This window comes from Protomyctophum bolini, assembly GCF_963924005.1.
Source record: "Protomyctophum bolini genome assembly, chromosome: 11".
Classification (NCBI taxonomy): Eukaryota; Metazoa; Chordata; class Actinopteri; order Myctophiformes; family Myctophidae; genus Protomyctophum; species Protomyctophum bolini.
In genome coordinates this window covers 9,234,064-9,251,563 of record NC_137872.1, presented here as the reverse complement: position 1 = coordinate 9,251,563, position 17,500 = coordinate 9,234,064, and the positions used below count along the sequence as shown (strand labels likewise).

At 43.3% G+C, this 17,500-nt stretch overlaps 1 protein-coding gene across 1 annotated transcript in view; it reads left to right on the top strand.

Moving 5' to 3' along the window:
- prkcbb (protein kinase C, beta b) overlaps nucleotides 1-17,500 on the top strand; it is a 101,463-nt gene that overhangs the window by 26,496 nt on the left and 57,467 nt on the right. The window contains exon 3 of the mRNA XM_080776780.1: nucleotides 11,047-11,129. Coding sequence (XP_080632906.1) covers nucleotides 11,047-11,129 — 83 coding nt within the window. The remainder of the gene's footprint in view (nucleotides 1-11,046; nucleotides 11,130-17,500) is intronic.

Sequence of the window (17,500 nt, the reverse complement as noted above, 5' to 3'; positions counted from 1 at the left end):
CCCTGGAACTCCCTCAAGGACCCCTGGGGGTCCCCGGACCCCACTTTGGGAACCACTGGGGTAGAGGGCGGACCGGTGTGCTATTGATTTCAATGGAAGTTGTTCAGTGGCGTTTTGAAGCGTTTTGAAGTCACCCTGGAACAGGAAGTTCTCTGATGTAACACTCTGATGATTTGTGCTGTAGAGAAGCATGCCGCACGCCCGCACAGCACGCACAACACGCACAGCACGCACACATCACCCTAACGCTGATAGACATCACAAACCACAGCTCCTTTGAATTTAATCACTTGTGTCAACATTCACCGACTCCTTGTGCCGACATGCAACAGGACATATTATCACACTGCTGTGTGGTTTGGGCTTAAAGACCGAGATATAGTAAAGTTATTATGTAATCACAGAACTTACTTGACTGTTCGTTCTACGTAGTTATTAAATAGGCATTACTGATACTTATTTATCAAATCCCATTGTGAAAGCACCAGTAGTCGTCGCCACAATATCTTCCAAATATTGATATTTGAACCAATGCAGGGCATGCTGATGCAAAAACAAAACAACAGGCATTGTGACATTTGATTTTGTTCAGATCACCCCAGCGGATTTGAATGCCACGAATGCATTGAAAGGGACTAAATCACGTTTAATGAGAGCATTGAATGCCGCGGCATCATGTCTACCTCTACGTCTGTAACCTTGAGAGGGTACAAATTGAACCAAATAGGACGCTGGCTCAATTTGTGCGCTCCCAGTCCCCAGCCTTCAAACAATGCAGATTTTCCAGTGTCGGTTTGGGGTTAAACAAGAAAATAAATGCATCAACGGGGATTCCGTGGGCCACCATAATGTATTATGAAACCTCCCGGGAAATGAAAACATTTGCGTGACCGGGCCTATACTGTACAGAGAATGAGAGAGATGGAGAGTTACAGTATGTTGGAGAGGACAGAGGATGGATATGAAGGACGTGGCGTTCAGCGCTGCATGGAAGAGGTTGAGAAGGAGTGTGATATGATGGTTGTGTGTGTGTGTGTGTGTGTGTGTGTGTGTGTGGATTGATTTAATTAGCTTGTGTATTTCTGTGTGTGTGATGGCAGATTGTTCCACTGTGATACGTACAGTATACTCATACTGTACATACAGTACATATACATCCCCAGAGGCTGAGGTCCTGTGAATGCCAGTAATTTAGTGTCACGAGCAAGATAAGTTGCAATCTTTTCATTCCTGCGATTCTTATACAATGGTGTGTGTGTGTGTGTGTGTGTGTGTGTGTGTGTGTGTGTGTGTGTGTGTGTGTGTGTGTGTGTGTGTGTGTGTGTGTGTGTGTGTGTGTGTGTGTGTGTGTGCGCGCACAGTGCACACTACTCACTTGACCCTTCTCCCTGCTTCACCAACGGCATCATGGGTATTTATACACAGGCGTGGGCTGCACACAGTGCACAGCCTCCTTATATAAGACACACGCACGCACGCACGCACGCGCACACGTGCACACACACACGCACACACAGGAGGTGCCCGAGATGAACATCTTTAGTTTGGATTATTGACTCTTTGACCATGCACCTTCTCTCTTTCATCTCTTCCTGTGTTGTTGTCGTCGATGGTTCTAGCGTTCTGTGTGTTGCGAGGTGTCTGTGTGGCCGCGTAGGGACGGCAGTGGTGGGGAAAAAAGTAAGCGGGGACATTCTCTTGAGTGTACAGGGTTTGATGTTAAGGCCCAGGTTTGGGCCGGGCCTTCATTCTAGGCCCTGTTGAGAATTCTAGTTCCATTAGTGCGGCTGCACTAATAACTTTAGGGTGGGCCCGTCTAGAGTTTGAATGAACAGGTATAAGTATCAACATATGGAATGTCAGAACAGGTTCTTACATATATCCATATAAGGTAATCTAAGGGTTTGAGGTTTGAGGTCAGATGTAGAGTTGCTGGCCAATATTGATGACATCAGGGATCTCCATATATTGGCTTTACTGCGACAGCAGGTCGCATTTACTATAAATATCCATCCCTGATGATGTCAGGTGATGTCACGATGACCTGGGCACCATATATGGGGGCTGATGTCACGTGATGTCACGATGACCTGGGGGGCTTGCCTGGGGTGACCAATCAACACACAGGAAATGGGTTGGTTGGTCGCAAAAAGTACAACATTATTGGCATCAAAATGAATGTAAAGAACTCATTGTGCAGAATGTCCCGTTTCTAGTTTTGAAGCACTGAGAAAACTGTTGCACCTTTCTTCGTCCTTTTATTCTTCAAACTTGACTACGGTATAGCGGTGGTCTCAAAAACATAAGGGAATCTTTGACAGGAAAAGACTCGCTCAGCGTTTTCTTTTTCTTTTCTTTCATGATGCTGTGCTCATGGTGCTCTGTGCTCTGGTGCAATTAAAAAGCAAGGAGGACCGAAACGTTTGCTTTTTAATTGCACCAGAGCACAGAGCACCATGAGCACAGCATCATAAAATAAAAGAAAATATATTTTTCTAAGTCTCAGTCTAGAAGTTTTACTTCTTTTTCTATACGGTGAGCGAGCCGTTTCTAGTTTTCAAATGTATAAAATCTTTTGAAAATAGCAGATTTACAAGCTCACTTACTTAGCTTATTGATCGTCTATTTTCAAATGGCCGAAATGTATATAGGTTAGGGTTAGGGTATATATGTATGTTTGACAATAATCAAAATCTACAAACTAAAGTTTTGAAATAAATGTAGTAAAAGTAAAGTGTGCGTCCGATGTCTCCCTTTTGACTGATACCTGTCCATTCAAACTCTAGACGGGCCCGCCCCAAAGTTATTTGTGCAGCCGTGCCCGGCAGCCGGCGAAAACTAGAGTTCTCAACAGGCCTGAAAATGTAGGCGCGGACCTAACTGTGCCCTCATCAAACCCTGTACACTCTAGACACTGCCACCGCTGCCACCCTTATGGATCTCCATAAATGGAGCTGACCTCAACATTCCATTATGTTGATCTGACCTCATCAAACCCTGTACACTCAAGACATGCTCCATATATGTTGCAACTTGCAAACACTTGCAAGAATCCCCAAATTGTGGAGCAATTCATACCGCTGCAACTTCTCTCTTTTTGCAACGGTTTTGTTACATTGTGAATCATTGGTGTCACCCTGTGCACTGGGCAGTGGCAGGTTCTCCAATGTGGTTTCTATACGTTTCCTACAATCATGAAAAATTCAACATTGAGACATTTGAAAGGAGCCAACTGCCGCACGTGTGCGCGTGCGTGTGTGTGTGTGCGTGCGTGCATGTGTGTGTGTGTGTGTGGGTGGCGCGTGCGCGGATACAGAACAAGGTCATGGTGTCTAATAGTGTCTAAATCTGGGCCATCATTGTACGCACACACATACACACACATACACACGCACAGACACTCCGTTATCCCGGTTCTCCATAAATCTGGCGCTGCTGCGTCTTTCTTGAGTACATCCACATATACAGTATGACCGGCCATGACCCCGAGACAGGCATCGTGTGATGATTAACTGTTCAGGAGAGCTTTAGAAACCGGTTTTCTTTCCCCTTTTTTTGTCTAAATTGATGATAAAGCCATATTATCTCATAGAACACTAAATACTTCTTTAACGTTATTTAGCATTCTATTTAATGATGAACATGTAATGTTGGCTTACCGCATATTAAACCTCTGATCGGCAGCTCTGTGTTCGATTGGCTTTCCCTTCAGGCTCAATGCATGGATAAACAGAAAGGTGGGGGCGGGGCTGGAGTATTCCAGCTCAGATCGCGGTGGATGAACAAAGCAACCGTGTGTAGTGGCGTCTAAAATATGAATGCCTCTAAAGACTCTTATGTAGTTAATGGTCTGGTCCGTGCGAGCACCATCCCCCATTACTGTATTCTGGGGGGGTTGTATTGACCGAATACAATGGAAGTGAATGGTGGCCTATGCTGAACTATCGCTAGATGGCGCTGGTGATTTATGAGTTAGTACTTGTTTATTTTATTTGGAATGTACATGACAATGACGATTAAAGTAATACCAACACGACTCACGTCGATAAGTAATTTAGCCTGGACATTTCCGCTTTTAGCCTTAGTGTGAAACTGGCTTAGTGTGGGGGCACAGTGGCACAGTCGGTAGTGCTGTCGCCTCACAGCTTGAAGTTCCTGTGTTCGATTCCTGCTTGGGACGCTGTGGGCGCTGGTGGCGTGTCCTCTCCTTCGCGTCATGCCTTTTTGTGGTCGATAAAGCACAACACGGCGGTCAGGTTGTTCTCTTTAACCTCCTCAATGATTCTCCTTTAGGGCCAAGATTCGGGCCACGTTACGGTAGTTCACCCACCCCTCTCGAAAGCCATTTTGGTTCTCCCACAGGTGAGGGTCGACGGCATGCCGTATGGGTTCAGGGTCATACGGTTGCCTCGCTAGTTGTCTGGCTTTTGTTGTTAGGTCTGAGGGGTTGTGAGAGGTCTCCAGCTTTAGGTCTGAGAGGTTGTGAGAGGTCTCCAGCTTTAGGTCTGAGAGGTTGTGAGAGGTCTCCAGCTTTAGGTCTGAGAGGTTGTGAGAGGTCTCCAGCTTTAGGTCTGAGAGGTTGTGAGAGGTCTCCAGCTTTAGGTCTGAGAGGTTCTGAGAGATCTCCAGCTTTAGGTCTGAGAGGTTGTGAGAGATCTCCAGCTTTAGGTCTGAGAGGTTGTGAGAGATCTCCAGCTTTAGGTCTGAGAGGTTGTGAGAGATCTCCAGATTTAGGTCTGAGAGGTTGTGAGAGGTCTCCAGCTTTAGGTCTGAGAGGTTGTGAGAGGTCTCCAGCTTTAGGCACCGTGGTGAATGATGTTGGAGAGAGACGACATGTCAGGCTGCTCGTTGCTCAGCAGGGCGAGGTTACAAAACTGTAGGGCGATGTTGTTGAGCTCGCCGTTCTTTACACCCTCTGGGAGTATATGCCGTCCGGCCCAACTTTTGCACTCTCTCGGCGTGGCTTTCGCCCTGGCGTGGCTTGGCTGTATACTTGTTGTACGAGTAAGTATGGAGATACGGGGATCCCTGATGTCGTCAGAAACTGCTGATGTTCATACATACATTATTAATACCATGCTCCTCGATCAATGGTAAAAGTTATCAATGGAAGAATCTCTGATCAAACATGACTGAGAGGTCTATTAGTACAGTATATCTCTCAGTCACTGCCCGTCTCTCTATTTATCTCTCTCTCTCCCTCACCGCTGCACATCTTTATCGACAGACGATATGGAGAGAGACACATTGTGTGATGGGGGTATGGATTGGCCGAGAGGCATTACATAATGATGTCATGTGACTGACTGCCAGAGTCGTACGGGAGTCTCTCAAATAATATTGTTCTGGTTGGTTGTGTGTGTGCGTGTGTGTGTGTGTGTGTGTGTGTGTGTGTGTGTGTGTTTGTGTTTGTGTTTGTGTTAGTTATATTCTTGGCTGGCTTCAATGGAAATTGTATAGGCCTTCATAGGCAAAAAATATACTGCAGACATGCAGACACATGATTAGCCTGCATTCTGTTGAATTCGTCACAATCAATACACCAACTTAGTGTCTTTTGCTAAGTATATTAACCCATTAACCCAAGCCTCACGATTTTTCAAAAATAGCAGACCTACAAGCTCGTGTGTGTGTGTGTGTGTGTGTGTGTGTGTGTGTGTGTGTTTGTGTGTGTGTGCGTTTGTGTGTGTGCGTGTTCCTATTATAGCCTCTAGCCCCATAAAGACTGATGCATCAGAACAACCAACGTCATTTCGGTTTGGGAGGTTTCCCCGAACTGGAAAATAAATAAATAATAATAAATACTAAAACGGCCCACACCACTACACTACAGCTAGTCAGCACTACTGGGACAGATGCTTCAATTAATACATGGACATTGCTATCGTGACCGCCACATTCTGACAATGGAGGTTTATTCTCCAGAACGGTCACTATAGACAGATATTTCAGAGGTCTCCTGTGGTCCCAAACTACCACAGTTTCCACTGGCTTCACTGCTGACAGAATGAGCTTTAACACAATCCATGCAAATACATTACAATAGAAACACAGACCAGGTGCCAGCGTTTCTATTGTAAAAAACAAACAAAACATAAAATTACTTTCTGGCACAGGGGTTTATAGTGCTTAAAATGTAACCTGATGTTCCTTGGCTTGGATTGGGTCAAGCGGGGCTGAGTGAATGTGGAAACGATGCTGAACACAATGACCAACGTCTGACCAATCACAGTAGCCAGACAAACCTCTGAATGACTCTGGCATATGTGCATGCATAAAGTGAGTGGCAAAGTCAGTTTAACGTTGTTTAATGCAATGAGATAGGATATTTCTCTCTGTCAAGGCCAGAAAGTAGTTTTTTGCCACTCAACCTCCGGGTATGATTTATTTATTGATTGATTGATTGATTGATTGATTGATTGATTGATTGAACAAACAGTTTGCAGAATGGGTACAGTTCAAGGAAAGTACAGGTCAATACCAAATCTGCTAGAGAGGATAAAAACAGTTTACATAAGGGTCCTCCATTTTCAATTCATCAAAACATTTAAAGACATACCATTTTTCAAATATACAAAAATATGCAAAAAACAAATAACTCATCATACTGTATACACAGTTAGAAGAAAAGGAGAACGTGTAGTCGTGTACAGGTTAGCTAAATAAAGAAGGGGGGGGGGGCTTTTACTTTTTACAGGGTCCAGTTTCGAATTGCAGCCGCCCATACTGTAAGTGGGTTTGAAGGAGTCAAAAATAGATAGATAGAATACTTTATTGGCAGTTTAAGAAAATTACAGAAAATGACATCGATGAGTGTTCATTTTTTTTCTCCATTTGCAGCTTTCTTTCGTTTAGATTTTAGCAATTTTTGACATTTTTTGACATTTTTGGCATTCGAACAAGTGGCTAAATATGTATTATTATTTTTTTTTTTAAAGTCCTACTAGACCCCAGGAAATTACATCTGGCCACAAAAGATCACAGGATCTATGAATGTGAAGGGAGAGGTGACAATATTGAGTATATACAGTATGGCAGCCCCCAAGTAGGCAGTTGTTGGTTCAGACTGATTGATTGATTGATTAATGCATTTATTTACAGATTGGATTACAGTATACATTACAGTATACATTTCAAGCACAAAACAAAACTGCTAACTGTGGACGACACCATAAAACATTACACTTACACACGGAAAACGACTACTGTGGCCAGATGTCATTTCCGGGGGTCTAGTAGTACTACAGAAAATAATAATAAAGAAATCGCCGTAAACATTCATGAATAAATACATATTTAGCCACTTGTTCGACTGGCCCCGCCCCTCTAAACTCATCTTTTACTTCCTGTAATAACAACCTGTAAAACATGAACATCCTGTTGGTGTCTGGCTGCTGTTAACACGGCTCTCACCTCCACTGTAACGTATAGGTGGACTGAACTGACCTGTGTGTGTGTGTGTGTGTGTGTGTAACGTTATAGCAGGGTTAGGACTCCAGGCCTGGTGCGTTGGTGAAGCCACAGTGATGTAACAGAGGGTGGGACAGAGAGAGAGAGAGAGAGAGAGATACTAAGATGAAGACATTAGACAGATGTTGGGTTCTTAGCTTGCTTCTGACCCTTGATGACTATTTATATGTATTTTATGTATTACCATGTGTTGTTGCTTGCTTACTGTAAGTCGCTCTGGACTAAGAGCAGCATTCAAATTAACCACATATACATAAGCCTGCACATACTACTCAGTAAAGGTACTTACCTGTATAGTTAACATATACAGTAAAGTTGTCTGTTGTCTGTCAGGTGTGTGTGTGTGTGTGTGTGTGTGTGTGTGTACCAGTGTGTGTGTGTGCACGTGTGCGAGTGCGTGCACAATATCCATGGATATTTAATGTGTGTGTGTGTGTGTGTGATTAATAATAGAGATGGAGGCAGGCTGCCAGTTGTACCAGGGTCAGATAGAGACAGAAATACTGGGGACACATGAGGACAGACTGTATAATATCACACCTGGAGGACATACTGTATAATATCACATCTGGAGGACATACTTTATAATGTCACACCTGGAAGACATACTGTATAATATCACATCTGGAAGACAGATGTGAGGCCAGCAGTGGAGGTCCTGAGGGGGGCGGTTAGGAATATATCTAGGTAGGCAGTCACGGAGGTAAGAAGGTGCAAGACCATTTAGGGATTTATAAACACGCTCTTACAGTACAGCAAATACACTGACAGTCACATATATGTGTGTGCGTTCGTTCGTGCATGCATGCATGCGAGCGCGACCGGGGTCTTGGCAGTAGTGATATTTTTGAAAGAGCAGTTACCCTGAAGCAATATGTGCAAACAACTGTTTCTATCTGTCGATCCCTCACTCTGTATTGTCAATGTCATGCTGTGATATCATTGAGGTGAGTGGGTGGTCTGTGTGCGTGCGTGCGTGCCTGTCTGTGTATGTGTGTATGTGGGGGGGGGTGTGTGTGGGTGGTTTGAGCAAAGAGAGGATATTGCGTGGGAATGAAGTACCATTGAGGTGCACATTATTTCCTGTGTGCATGCATACAGTATGTGTGTGTGTGTGTGTGTGTGTGTGTGTGTGTGTGTGTGTGTGTGTGTGTGTGTGTGTGTGTGTGTGTGTGTGTGTGTGTGTGTGTGTGTGTGTGTGTGTGTGTGTGTGTGTGTGTGTGTGTGCATACAGTATGTATGTGTGTGAGGGAGAATTATAAGGCTTTTGATCAGTGTATTGTTGTAGGTATGAATTCACCTGCAGAATGGAGTAGATTCCACCAGACCCAGGCTGCAGAAACATTGCCTTTGCGTTACATCATGTACTGTGACATTTTTACTGTGTGTGTGTGTGCGCGCGTGTGTGCGTGCAAGTGCACGTACTGTGACATTTTACTGTGTGTGTGCAATCACAATGATACGAATCGTGATATTATCTAGTATATATTGTTACACCCCAGTCGATGCTGCGTCTTGTTACAGTATCTTATTAATTCAACCAATAGTAAACCGATATGATGCAGGGAACAAATTAGATTCAGCTGGGGAGTAAAAAGGCGGTGTTGGGGAAAGTTAATTAAATTAGTAACTTCTGCTGTTATTGCATTCAAAAAAGTTACTAGTTTTGCATTCTTTGTTTTGCTCAACTCTCATCTATTGTAGCTCACTATGATGAAAAGTAGTAGACTACTGGTGTCAATCATGTCTTCAACAATGACATACCTTTTACCCATTTAGACCTTTTAAAAGGCTTCGAAACAGTTTTTTCAGTGGTGCTCAACTTTTTTCATGTCAAGGACACCCAGAATTATCTGTATTTGGCCGCGGACCCTCATCTGAAAATGTGTAGTTCCAGCGACCCCCCCCCCCCCCCCAGAAGCAAAGATTTGTAGCTATTTTTCAATAGCTAAAGTATATAATAATGCTTAAATGTGGGAACTACTGATTTAGAAGCCGAGGCATTTGTAGAATCAGCCTCAGGTTAGTAGAAGTCAACCTTTTTGCGTTGATCCAACTCATTGTGTGTGTGTGTGTGTGTGTGTGTGTGTGTGTGTGTGTGTGTGTGTGTGTGTGTGTGTGTATGTGCGCGCGTGTGCGTGTGCGTGCGTGTGCGTGGACAGGGTATGCATAAAGACAGTGGCAAATCGAGTGAGTTTAATGACGTTTAACGTCGTTTAACACCAGCGCGACCTTGCCCTTCAGGGCGAGGTCGCTTCTCGCCCTCAGGGCGTCTTACTGGTATTATATAGCCTAGTGTTGTGGTAGTAATATCACCATATCTTATAGACTGTTGGTCTATAACATTAATAGACAAACATTTGTTTTGTGCACACTACATTGATCAGTTGCCTTAGCATGCACCCCCGAGGCTTACTATTTACATACTGCGTGCGTGCGTGTGCGTGCGTGTGCGTGCGTGCGTGCATGCGTGCGTGCGTTCGTTCGTGCGTGCGTGTGCACACATGTTATTTTTAGCTCTCTCTGTTCCTCTTGCCCGTCAGTGAAGCTGACACTGATGGAAGTGGAGATAAGGAATAAGGGGGCTCCCTGCGTGTTGGCGGTTGCACATGTTCCTCTGCGGCTCGCCATTAACACCCGGGAAACGGCAACAGATTTAGCAAAATGTCTAGTTGGAACTGCAACAATTCACAGTCTTCCCAACTACAGTAGAGACACAAAATGGGGGTATACTTATATTTTTGTGGTCGGTCCGAGCAGCACGTAGAGGCCCAGTGCCCAAGCATTCAATCAATAAGTCATCAGTCGCTCATCCTACAAGAAGCCAATCAGTGGGTCAGTCATTGTGCCAATCGGTCAGTAAGTCACTCATGCATTACTGTACTAATCAGCCGTCCTTATTGTCTCTGTCCTCGTATGTCCTTGTATGTCCAAAACTGTTATCTTCAGCATAAAAACAATTGCAGATGGACAAGCTCAAAACGCTGCATTTGGAGCTTGTATAGATCTTCTACATTTGATACCTTTATGTGACGCTGTAGTATGAAGTAAATACACAAAACATACAAAAAAGTACAAAAAAGTATGGAAGGTCGGACGTTTCTGGCCGACAGCAACGATATAAACTACGTGGACCAGTGGTCCACTTGGCAGTGGAAATGTGCCAAGTGTGCCTGGCATTTACCTTCTACCTGACGTTTAGCCTGAGAATCACTGAATTTAATGATTTAAATTTGAACTAATTATCTTCTCTCTCTCTCTCTCTCTCTCTCTCTCTCTCTCTCTCTCTCTCTCTCTCTCTGCTCCTTTCTCACTCTTATTTTCTTCTATTCACATCCATTCCATCTCGTCTCTCTTCTCCCACCCTACCTTTCCCTCCCTACTGTCCATTACACTCTCTATTAAACACTCTGGCAGAGGAACTGTGCATGTGTGCCTGGCATTTACCTTTTACCGGGCATTTAGCCTGAGAATCACTGAATTTAATGATTTAAATTTGAACTAATTATTCTCCCTCTCTTTCTCTCTCTCTCTCTCTCTCTCTCTCTCTCTCTCTCTCTCTCTCTCTCCCTCCAGTGTGTTGTTTTGTGGTTCACAAGCGTTGCCATGAGTTCGTCACGTTTTCCTGTCCGGGGGCTGATATGGGGCCTGCCTCAGATGTAAGTATACGTGTGTATATATATAACATTTCATAATTGTGTGAATGTTTCAAAAATAGACATAACTGTGAAGAGAGAGAACATGAACTACAGTATACGGTATGGGCTCAATCCTCTCCATTAATCAATCACGATGCATTGCAATTTGATGTCCGTCAAAGTATACAGGGTTACAATGTGCGAGTGTGCATGCAGTTCAGAACATTTTCAGTTAAAGGAAAATCGCAGTCCAGGGTTATCCCGTCCCAGTCCAGGGTTATCCCGTCCCACTTATTCACTAATATGCCATCTTAAACAGAGAGACACAGTTTATCTCAATGTTGGGGTCCGGGGACTCCCAGGGGTCCAGGACGGGGTTCCAGGGGACCTCCAGTTAGATTGATAGTTAGGAATTAGCCCCTCACTAAGTCCCTGGGATTTAGCGAAGGGCTAATTAAATGGACCTTGATTAGGGTCCCAGAGATGAAGATCAAATCAAATCAGGGTCCGTGGCCTAATGCGTGTCGAACTGGGGGTCATTGAAATGAAAACGGTTGAGAATCACTGAAGTATTGATGATAATTGTTTGATATTACCATTAATTTGTTATCATTTATTAGTTTGTAATGTGTCAATTAGTGGCTACAGCCAAATGGTCAGAAAGTGGAACGGAAAGTGGAATAGAACAGATCAAGCTATGACAAAATGCATTAGTCATGATTGATTTAACACGGAAATTGACACATTTTGTGCCTCTGAAGAATCAATAGTGTATTGAGCAATGAAACAATCATGTATTGATCAATGAAACAATCATTTATTGATCAATGAAACAATCGTGTATTGTGTGAATTGACTTACAGTATAGCAAAGACACAGCGTTGCATTTTGTACTCCACCAGCTGTTCACAGAGACAATTACATACAAACTGCTCCTAAATGCTGTAAAATAGGTAGTTAGGACATGTTTCTTTCTAGCCATGTTGATGTATCGGCCATTGTGACTATTTTAATGACATCGGTATTGGCAACTATACAGTATGTACCTGATATATACTGATTTAAACACAGTGGAGAGTTACAGGAAACAGAGTGAGAGAGAGAGTAATATTTTTATTTTTATTTGTTTTCTTCTAAGTTTCATCAAATCGATTAGCACAGTTTGCACCACAGTCTTGACATGATTATACATACAGGTCACCAGAGTCTTTGTTATTCACTACCGTTCATTAAGGTATATTGAAGCGCAGTCTAGAAGGGTCAGTTTGCACTTTTTTACAAAATATCAGTAAAAATAATTGAATTGTAATCGGAGGTCTAGGACTCCACATCGGAATTGGACCCAAAAATCTGTCCTGGTCAGGCTCTACTCGAGCATGCCTCCAAAAAGTGGCAGTGGCTGCACGTATTTCAATTAACACTAATATTTCTCACCCTTCTCTTTCCTTTGCCCTCCCAAGCACCCTAAACTTAGTGTAGTATCCTCTTAAGCACCCTAAACGGGCAGAGGTATCCACAAAGCACCCTAAACATGCAGTGCTATCCTCCTAAGCACCCTAAACATGCAGTGCTATCCTCCTAAGCACCCTAAACATGCAGTGCTATCCGCACCTTAAACGGGCAGAGGTATCCTCCTAAGCACCCTAAACGTGCAGCGCTATCCTCCTAAGCACCCTAAACATGCAGCGCTATCCTCCTAAGCACCCTAAACATGCAGTGCTATCCTCCTAAGCACCCTAAACATGCAGTGCTATCCTCCTAAGCATGCAGTGCTATATAAGCATCCTGTGTGTTGTGACTGGTGTCCTTCAGACAGACAAGTGCAGTTTGGTAGTGGCGCAAATCTTTGAATATATATTCTTTCAGAGCGAATGTTTTCAAATCAAATCTTTGCTTCTGGGGGGTCCCTGGAACAACATATTTTCAGATGGCGGCCGGCGGCCAAATACATATATTTTTGGGGGTCCTTGACATGAAAATGTTTGACATAGAAACATGAGGTTTTTCAGAAAACGTATTTAGAAAGCCTTCTTCTTTCCTCACCTCCTCTGCTCAAATGTCATCCCGCTGTTTCACTCCCTCTATCCCTATCTCTCTCTCTCTCTCTCGCTCTCTCTGTTTCTCTCTCTCTCTCACCTCCTCTGCACTTCCTGCTTTTAAATGCCGCTCAGCCTCAGGGGCGCTCTTAATTACGACGCCCCGCCCCCCCTCCATGACACTTCCCTAATGAGTTCATGCCCTTATGACCTCTCCTCCTGCCCAGCGGGATGCTGGGTAATGATGTTCCAAACTGGCAGTACCGTGAGACAGGCAGTCACCTAGTTTGTTTAATGCTAAGATGTCTGAGGGGACAAAACTCCTACTAAATATACATATAAGTATACATATATTTATTGATGAACGGAGGTGCAGCACGTAATCAAACTAAATCGATTATATATTAACAATTGATGATTGATCCCTATTATCTCATTATAATGTAAGTTTCAGAAAATATCCAAAACAGCGGGGGGAAAAAAGCCGATCTACAAACTCACAAGGCCCCGCGAATCCGGGATGTGATGCGTTGGGAGTTTATACATCTGCAATTTTTTCCTCTGTAGTATAATAACTACTTAATGAATTGATTAACACTCAGTGCCACAGGACGCCTTTGGACGCCTCCCCCTTATTCAACCACCAATCAAATCACTGATATAAAAAAATCACACCCGTGTGAACTGAGTGGTGCAACTCCCCTCTCTACCCCCTCCTCTCTCTCTCTCTCTCTCTCTCTCTCTCTCTCTCATTAGCAGGCAACAGTGCAGCACATCTCACTCTGTTTCTGGCACAACAGCGCCCCTACTGGTACTAATAGTGTACTAATGGTGCCCACAGTCACATAGGTACATAGGTGCGTGGGTGGGTGGGTGAACCAACACATAGGCGGGTGAACACGGACATTGCTGTTCCTTGGAGTGGTTGCACCACTCAAAAATCACACTGTGAGGGACGTTCTTATCATCATACAGTACATCATCACATTCCGTGCTCAGCCAATCAAATCATCACATTGCGTGCATGTACAAACACACACAAAGCTGTGCATAGGAGGCCTTCAAAAAAAACTCGCCTAATCAATCAAAAAGTTATCGATAGAATAATCGTTAAGAACCAAAACGATAGTTAAAGCCCCAGAACAGATAGCTAAATAGTAAATAGCAGATGAAATGTTAAGATTAGAGCTATACATAGATCATTATAGACCGCAGTGAATGCCAAGAGTAATATATAGATACAGAGAGGGAGGGTTGGAAAAGTGATGAGGAGAAGAGGAACGATGGAGGAAAAGAGAGACAGTTGGACATGGATATAATTAACTCAACTCAACTCAAAATGTCCCACACGTGAAAGTAACCTATGCATGCCCTGGGCCGTGGCTCAGTCCTCAAATGGACCCTTATGGGTCTGTAACTCTGAAAGTGTACAAATGTACACTACATTTCTACACTCTCAGAGTTAAATTAACATTGATTTTTACAATGTAAATTGGGGTCCCAGAGATAGAACCAGACCTCCATTAAATGCAGGTCTGTAGAATAATATGCATGTCAAACTGGGGGTCCTTGAAATGAAACGGGTTGAGATTTCACTGCCAGAGCCGTAAAAAAACCTTCTCTCATGGGGGTCTCGGGCATATCTTTTCAAATGGGGGTCCGCGGGCTTATTTAGTGTCAATTTGGGGGTCCTTGGGAATGAAAACTGACCTCGGGAACATAGGGATGTTACCCCGAAAGAAACACAGATTTTTGTGAATACAGCAATGCGTGTCGGCTATAATTATTCGATACTGTAGATGGATGTCCTCTAAGAATGATCAGTCAAAGAGATGAGAAAGAGGCTAGTAGGGTATTATACCCACTCTCTCATTCTCCCTCTCACCTTCTCTCTCTCTCATTGTCTTTGTCTCTCTCTCTCTCATACAGTTTGGTTCTGTCCCGTCCCTGTGTGTCACTGTCAGCTGTGTGTATGTTTAAAAGAAGAAGTCAATTATCCATGTGGGTTAATAGAATGTGTTCCCTCTGGGAGAGCACCAGGACGAGATGAGAGCCTGTAATGAAGCCTACATTTCTAGCCTGCTGCACCAATGGCATAGGCGGACATAAATGTCTGCCTATACCATGCTCAGACCATTTCAGGTAAAGGGAACCTATAATATATATAATTCACTAATGTACCATCTTAACCCATTTTGGGCGGGAGCCAGGAACCCCTTTTGGTGTTTTAAGCATTGTTACACTTTAGCCATTGAAAAATAGCAGACCTACAAGCTCGTATAAGCGCGGCACTCTTATACGAGCTTGTAGGTCTGCTATTTTTGAAAAATCGCAAAAATGTGGCGCAAATCTTTGAATATATATTCTTTCAGAGCGAATGTTTTCATATCAAATCTTTGCTTCTGGGGGGTCCCTGGAACAACATATTTTCAGATGGCGGCCGGCGGCCAAATACATATATTTTTGGGGGTCCTTGACATGAAAATGTTTGACATAGAAACATGGGTTAAGCAGAGCGGACACCTGTTGAGATCCTATAGGATACAAGACCATCCAGAGCAGTGCAACTCAACGTTGGGGAACCCCAGGGGTCTTGGACTGTCTTCCAGGGGCTCCCCAGTTAGGAGGCTAGGCACTAAATAGACCTTTACAGAACTGTAAGTGTACTTTGTGCTTACAGATACAGAAAGATGGATTCTGTTTATTTTTGTGCTGACCCTGTGACACGGCAGGCACTTTGCCTGTCCGCATCGGCATAAACAAACACTAAATTGCTGGGCAGATATTTGTCCTTTTGACCTCTGTCAGGATGTATCAAGGTTCAAGGTTCTCTAAGGTTGTATGGAAGGATTTCAGGAGCACCTTCTCTGAAACCTTGAATCTTCTTATGAGAGAGAGAGGGGAGAGTGGGGAGAGAGAGAGAGATATTGTTGAGCTGTTGTGACAGAAGGATATCTAAAGGAAATCATTGTTCGCACCGAGTGACCTCGGTACATAGATTAGCTGTACATACAAACAGATGTAGACAGATGTGTGTGCGTTCGTGCGTGCGTCAAGCCATCCTCCCTGGCCTGTGTGTGTGTTCACAAGGATTGCAAGGACCCCTCCTTCCTGGAATGCGACCCCAATCAGCAGCAGCTGCCAGGGTTAATAGGTCGTACTCGGACATAGGGACATACTGTACATACAGACACACAGGTTGCACCGCTCAAAAAATAAAATACTGCTGCCAATTGTTTCAAAAGTTTATCCCAAGCTAACCTTTCCTGTGTGGATCTAGAACTATTGAATTGTAGAGAGAGAGAGAGAGAGAAGTGCCGTCCATGCATCTTAAAGGGGCATTCCACTCATTTTCAACATTTCACTATGTCATTAATATACCTTGTTGTGTGGAAATAATAAAAAAGTCCTCCCATTCTGTGTTTCCTAGAACTAGAGGTCTGAAAAACATCATTGACACTTTAATTGCCCCGGGGTTATTTAATCCATTACATTATAGCGCCCATTCGATTTATAAACACGGCCCGGATGTTGTTGTGAATGTGTGTGTGTGTAGCAGCTAACAATAGCCACACCACTCTAGAGTCGATCGACAACAACGGGAGGTAAGAATAAATCTATCGCGACTAGCGACTGGACCACGGAGCGCCTTCTAACACAGGATATTTTTTCATAATTAGACGGGATGATTTAGACTCTAAATCATCCCGTCTAATTATGAAAAAATCGAACGAAACGAAACGAAAATCTTAAAACATTAATAACTCTAAATTTTTGAGTTATTAATGTTTTAAGATTTTCGTTTTCATCAGCTTAACGGGGGAGGGAGTTTTTCAATGACGTCTCACTAATACGCAACACCGATGACATCGTCATTGAAAGGACAATTTACGTCATATGTAAACGAGTAAATCAGCTAACCAATCACAGGCAACAGGCATTCTGATTGGCCAGTATGAGATGATTCATGATGATGTATGATGATAAGAGTGCCCCTCACTTCACACAGGTGTGATTTTTCTTTAATAAAGTGATGTGAGGTAGGGGCGTGCAATATGGCAAAATATATCACAATATCTTTTCAGAAATTATCACAATATTGATATTCATCTGGATATAATTTTCATGATTGTTTTTATATAATCTATATAATCAATTTGTTTTTATGCTGATAGACTATTCGTTTTTTTTGCAGACAGATACATAGATAGATAGATAGATAGATAATCAATTCATTTTATGTTGCTCATGGATGCACAGACAGACAGACTATCCGTTTTTATCCTGCTGTTCCATCATGTGAGTGTGACATTTAGTGCAGAGGCTACTCGATGGTAAATTAGTATTGTAACAATA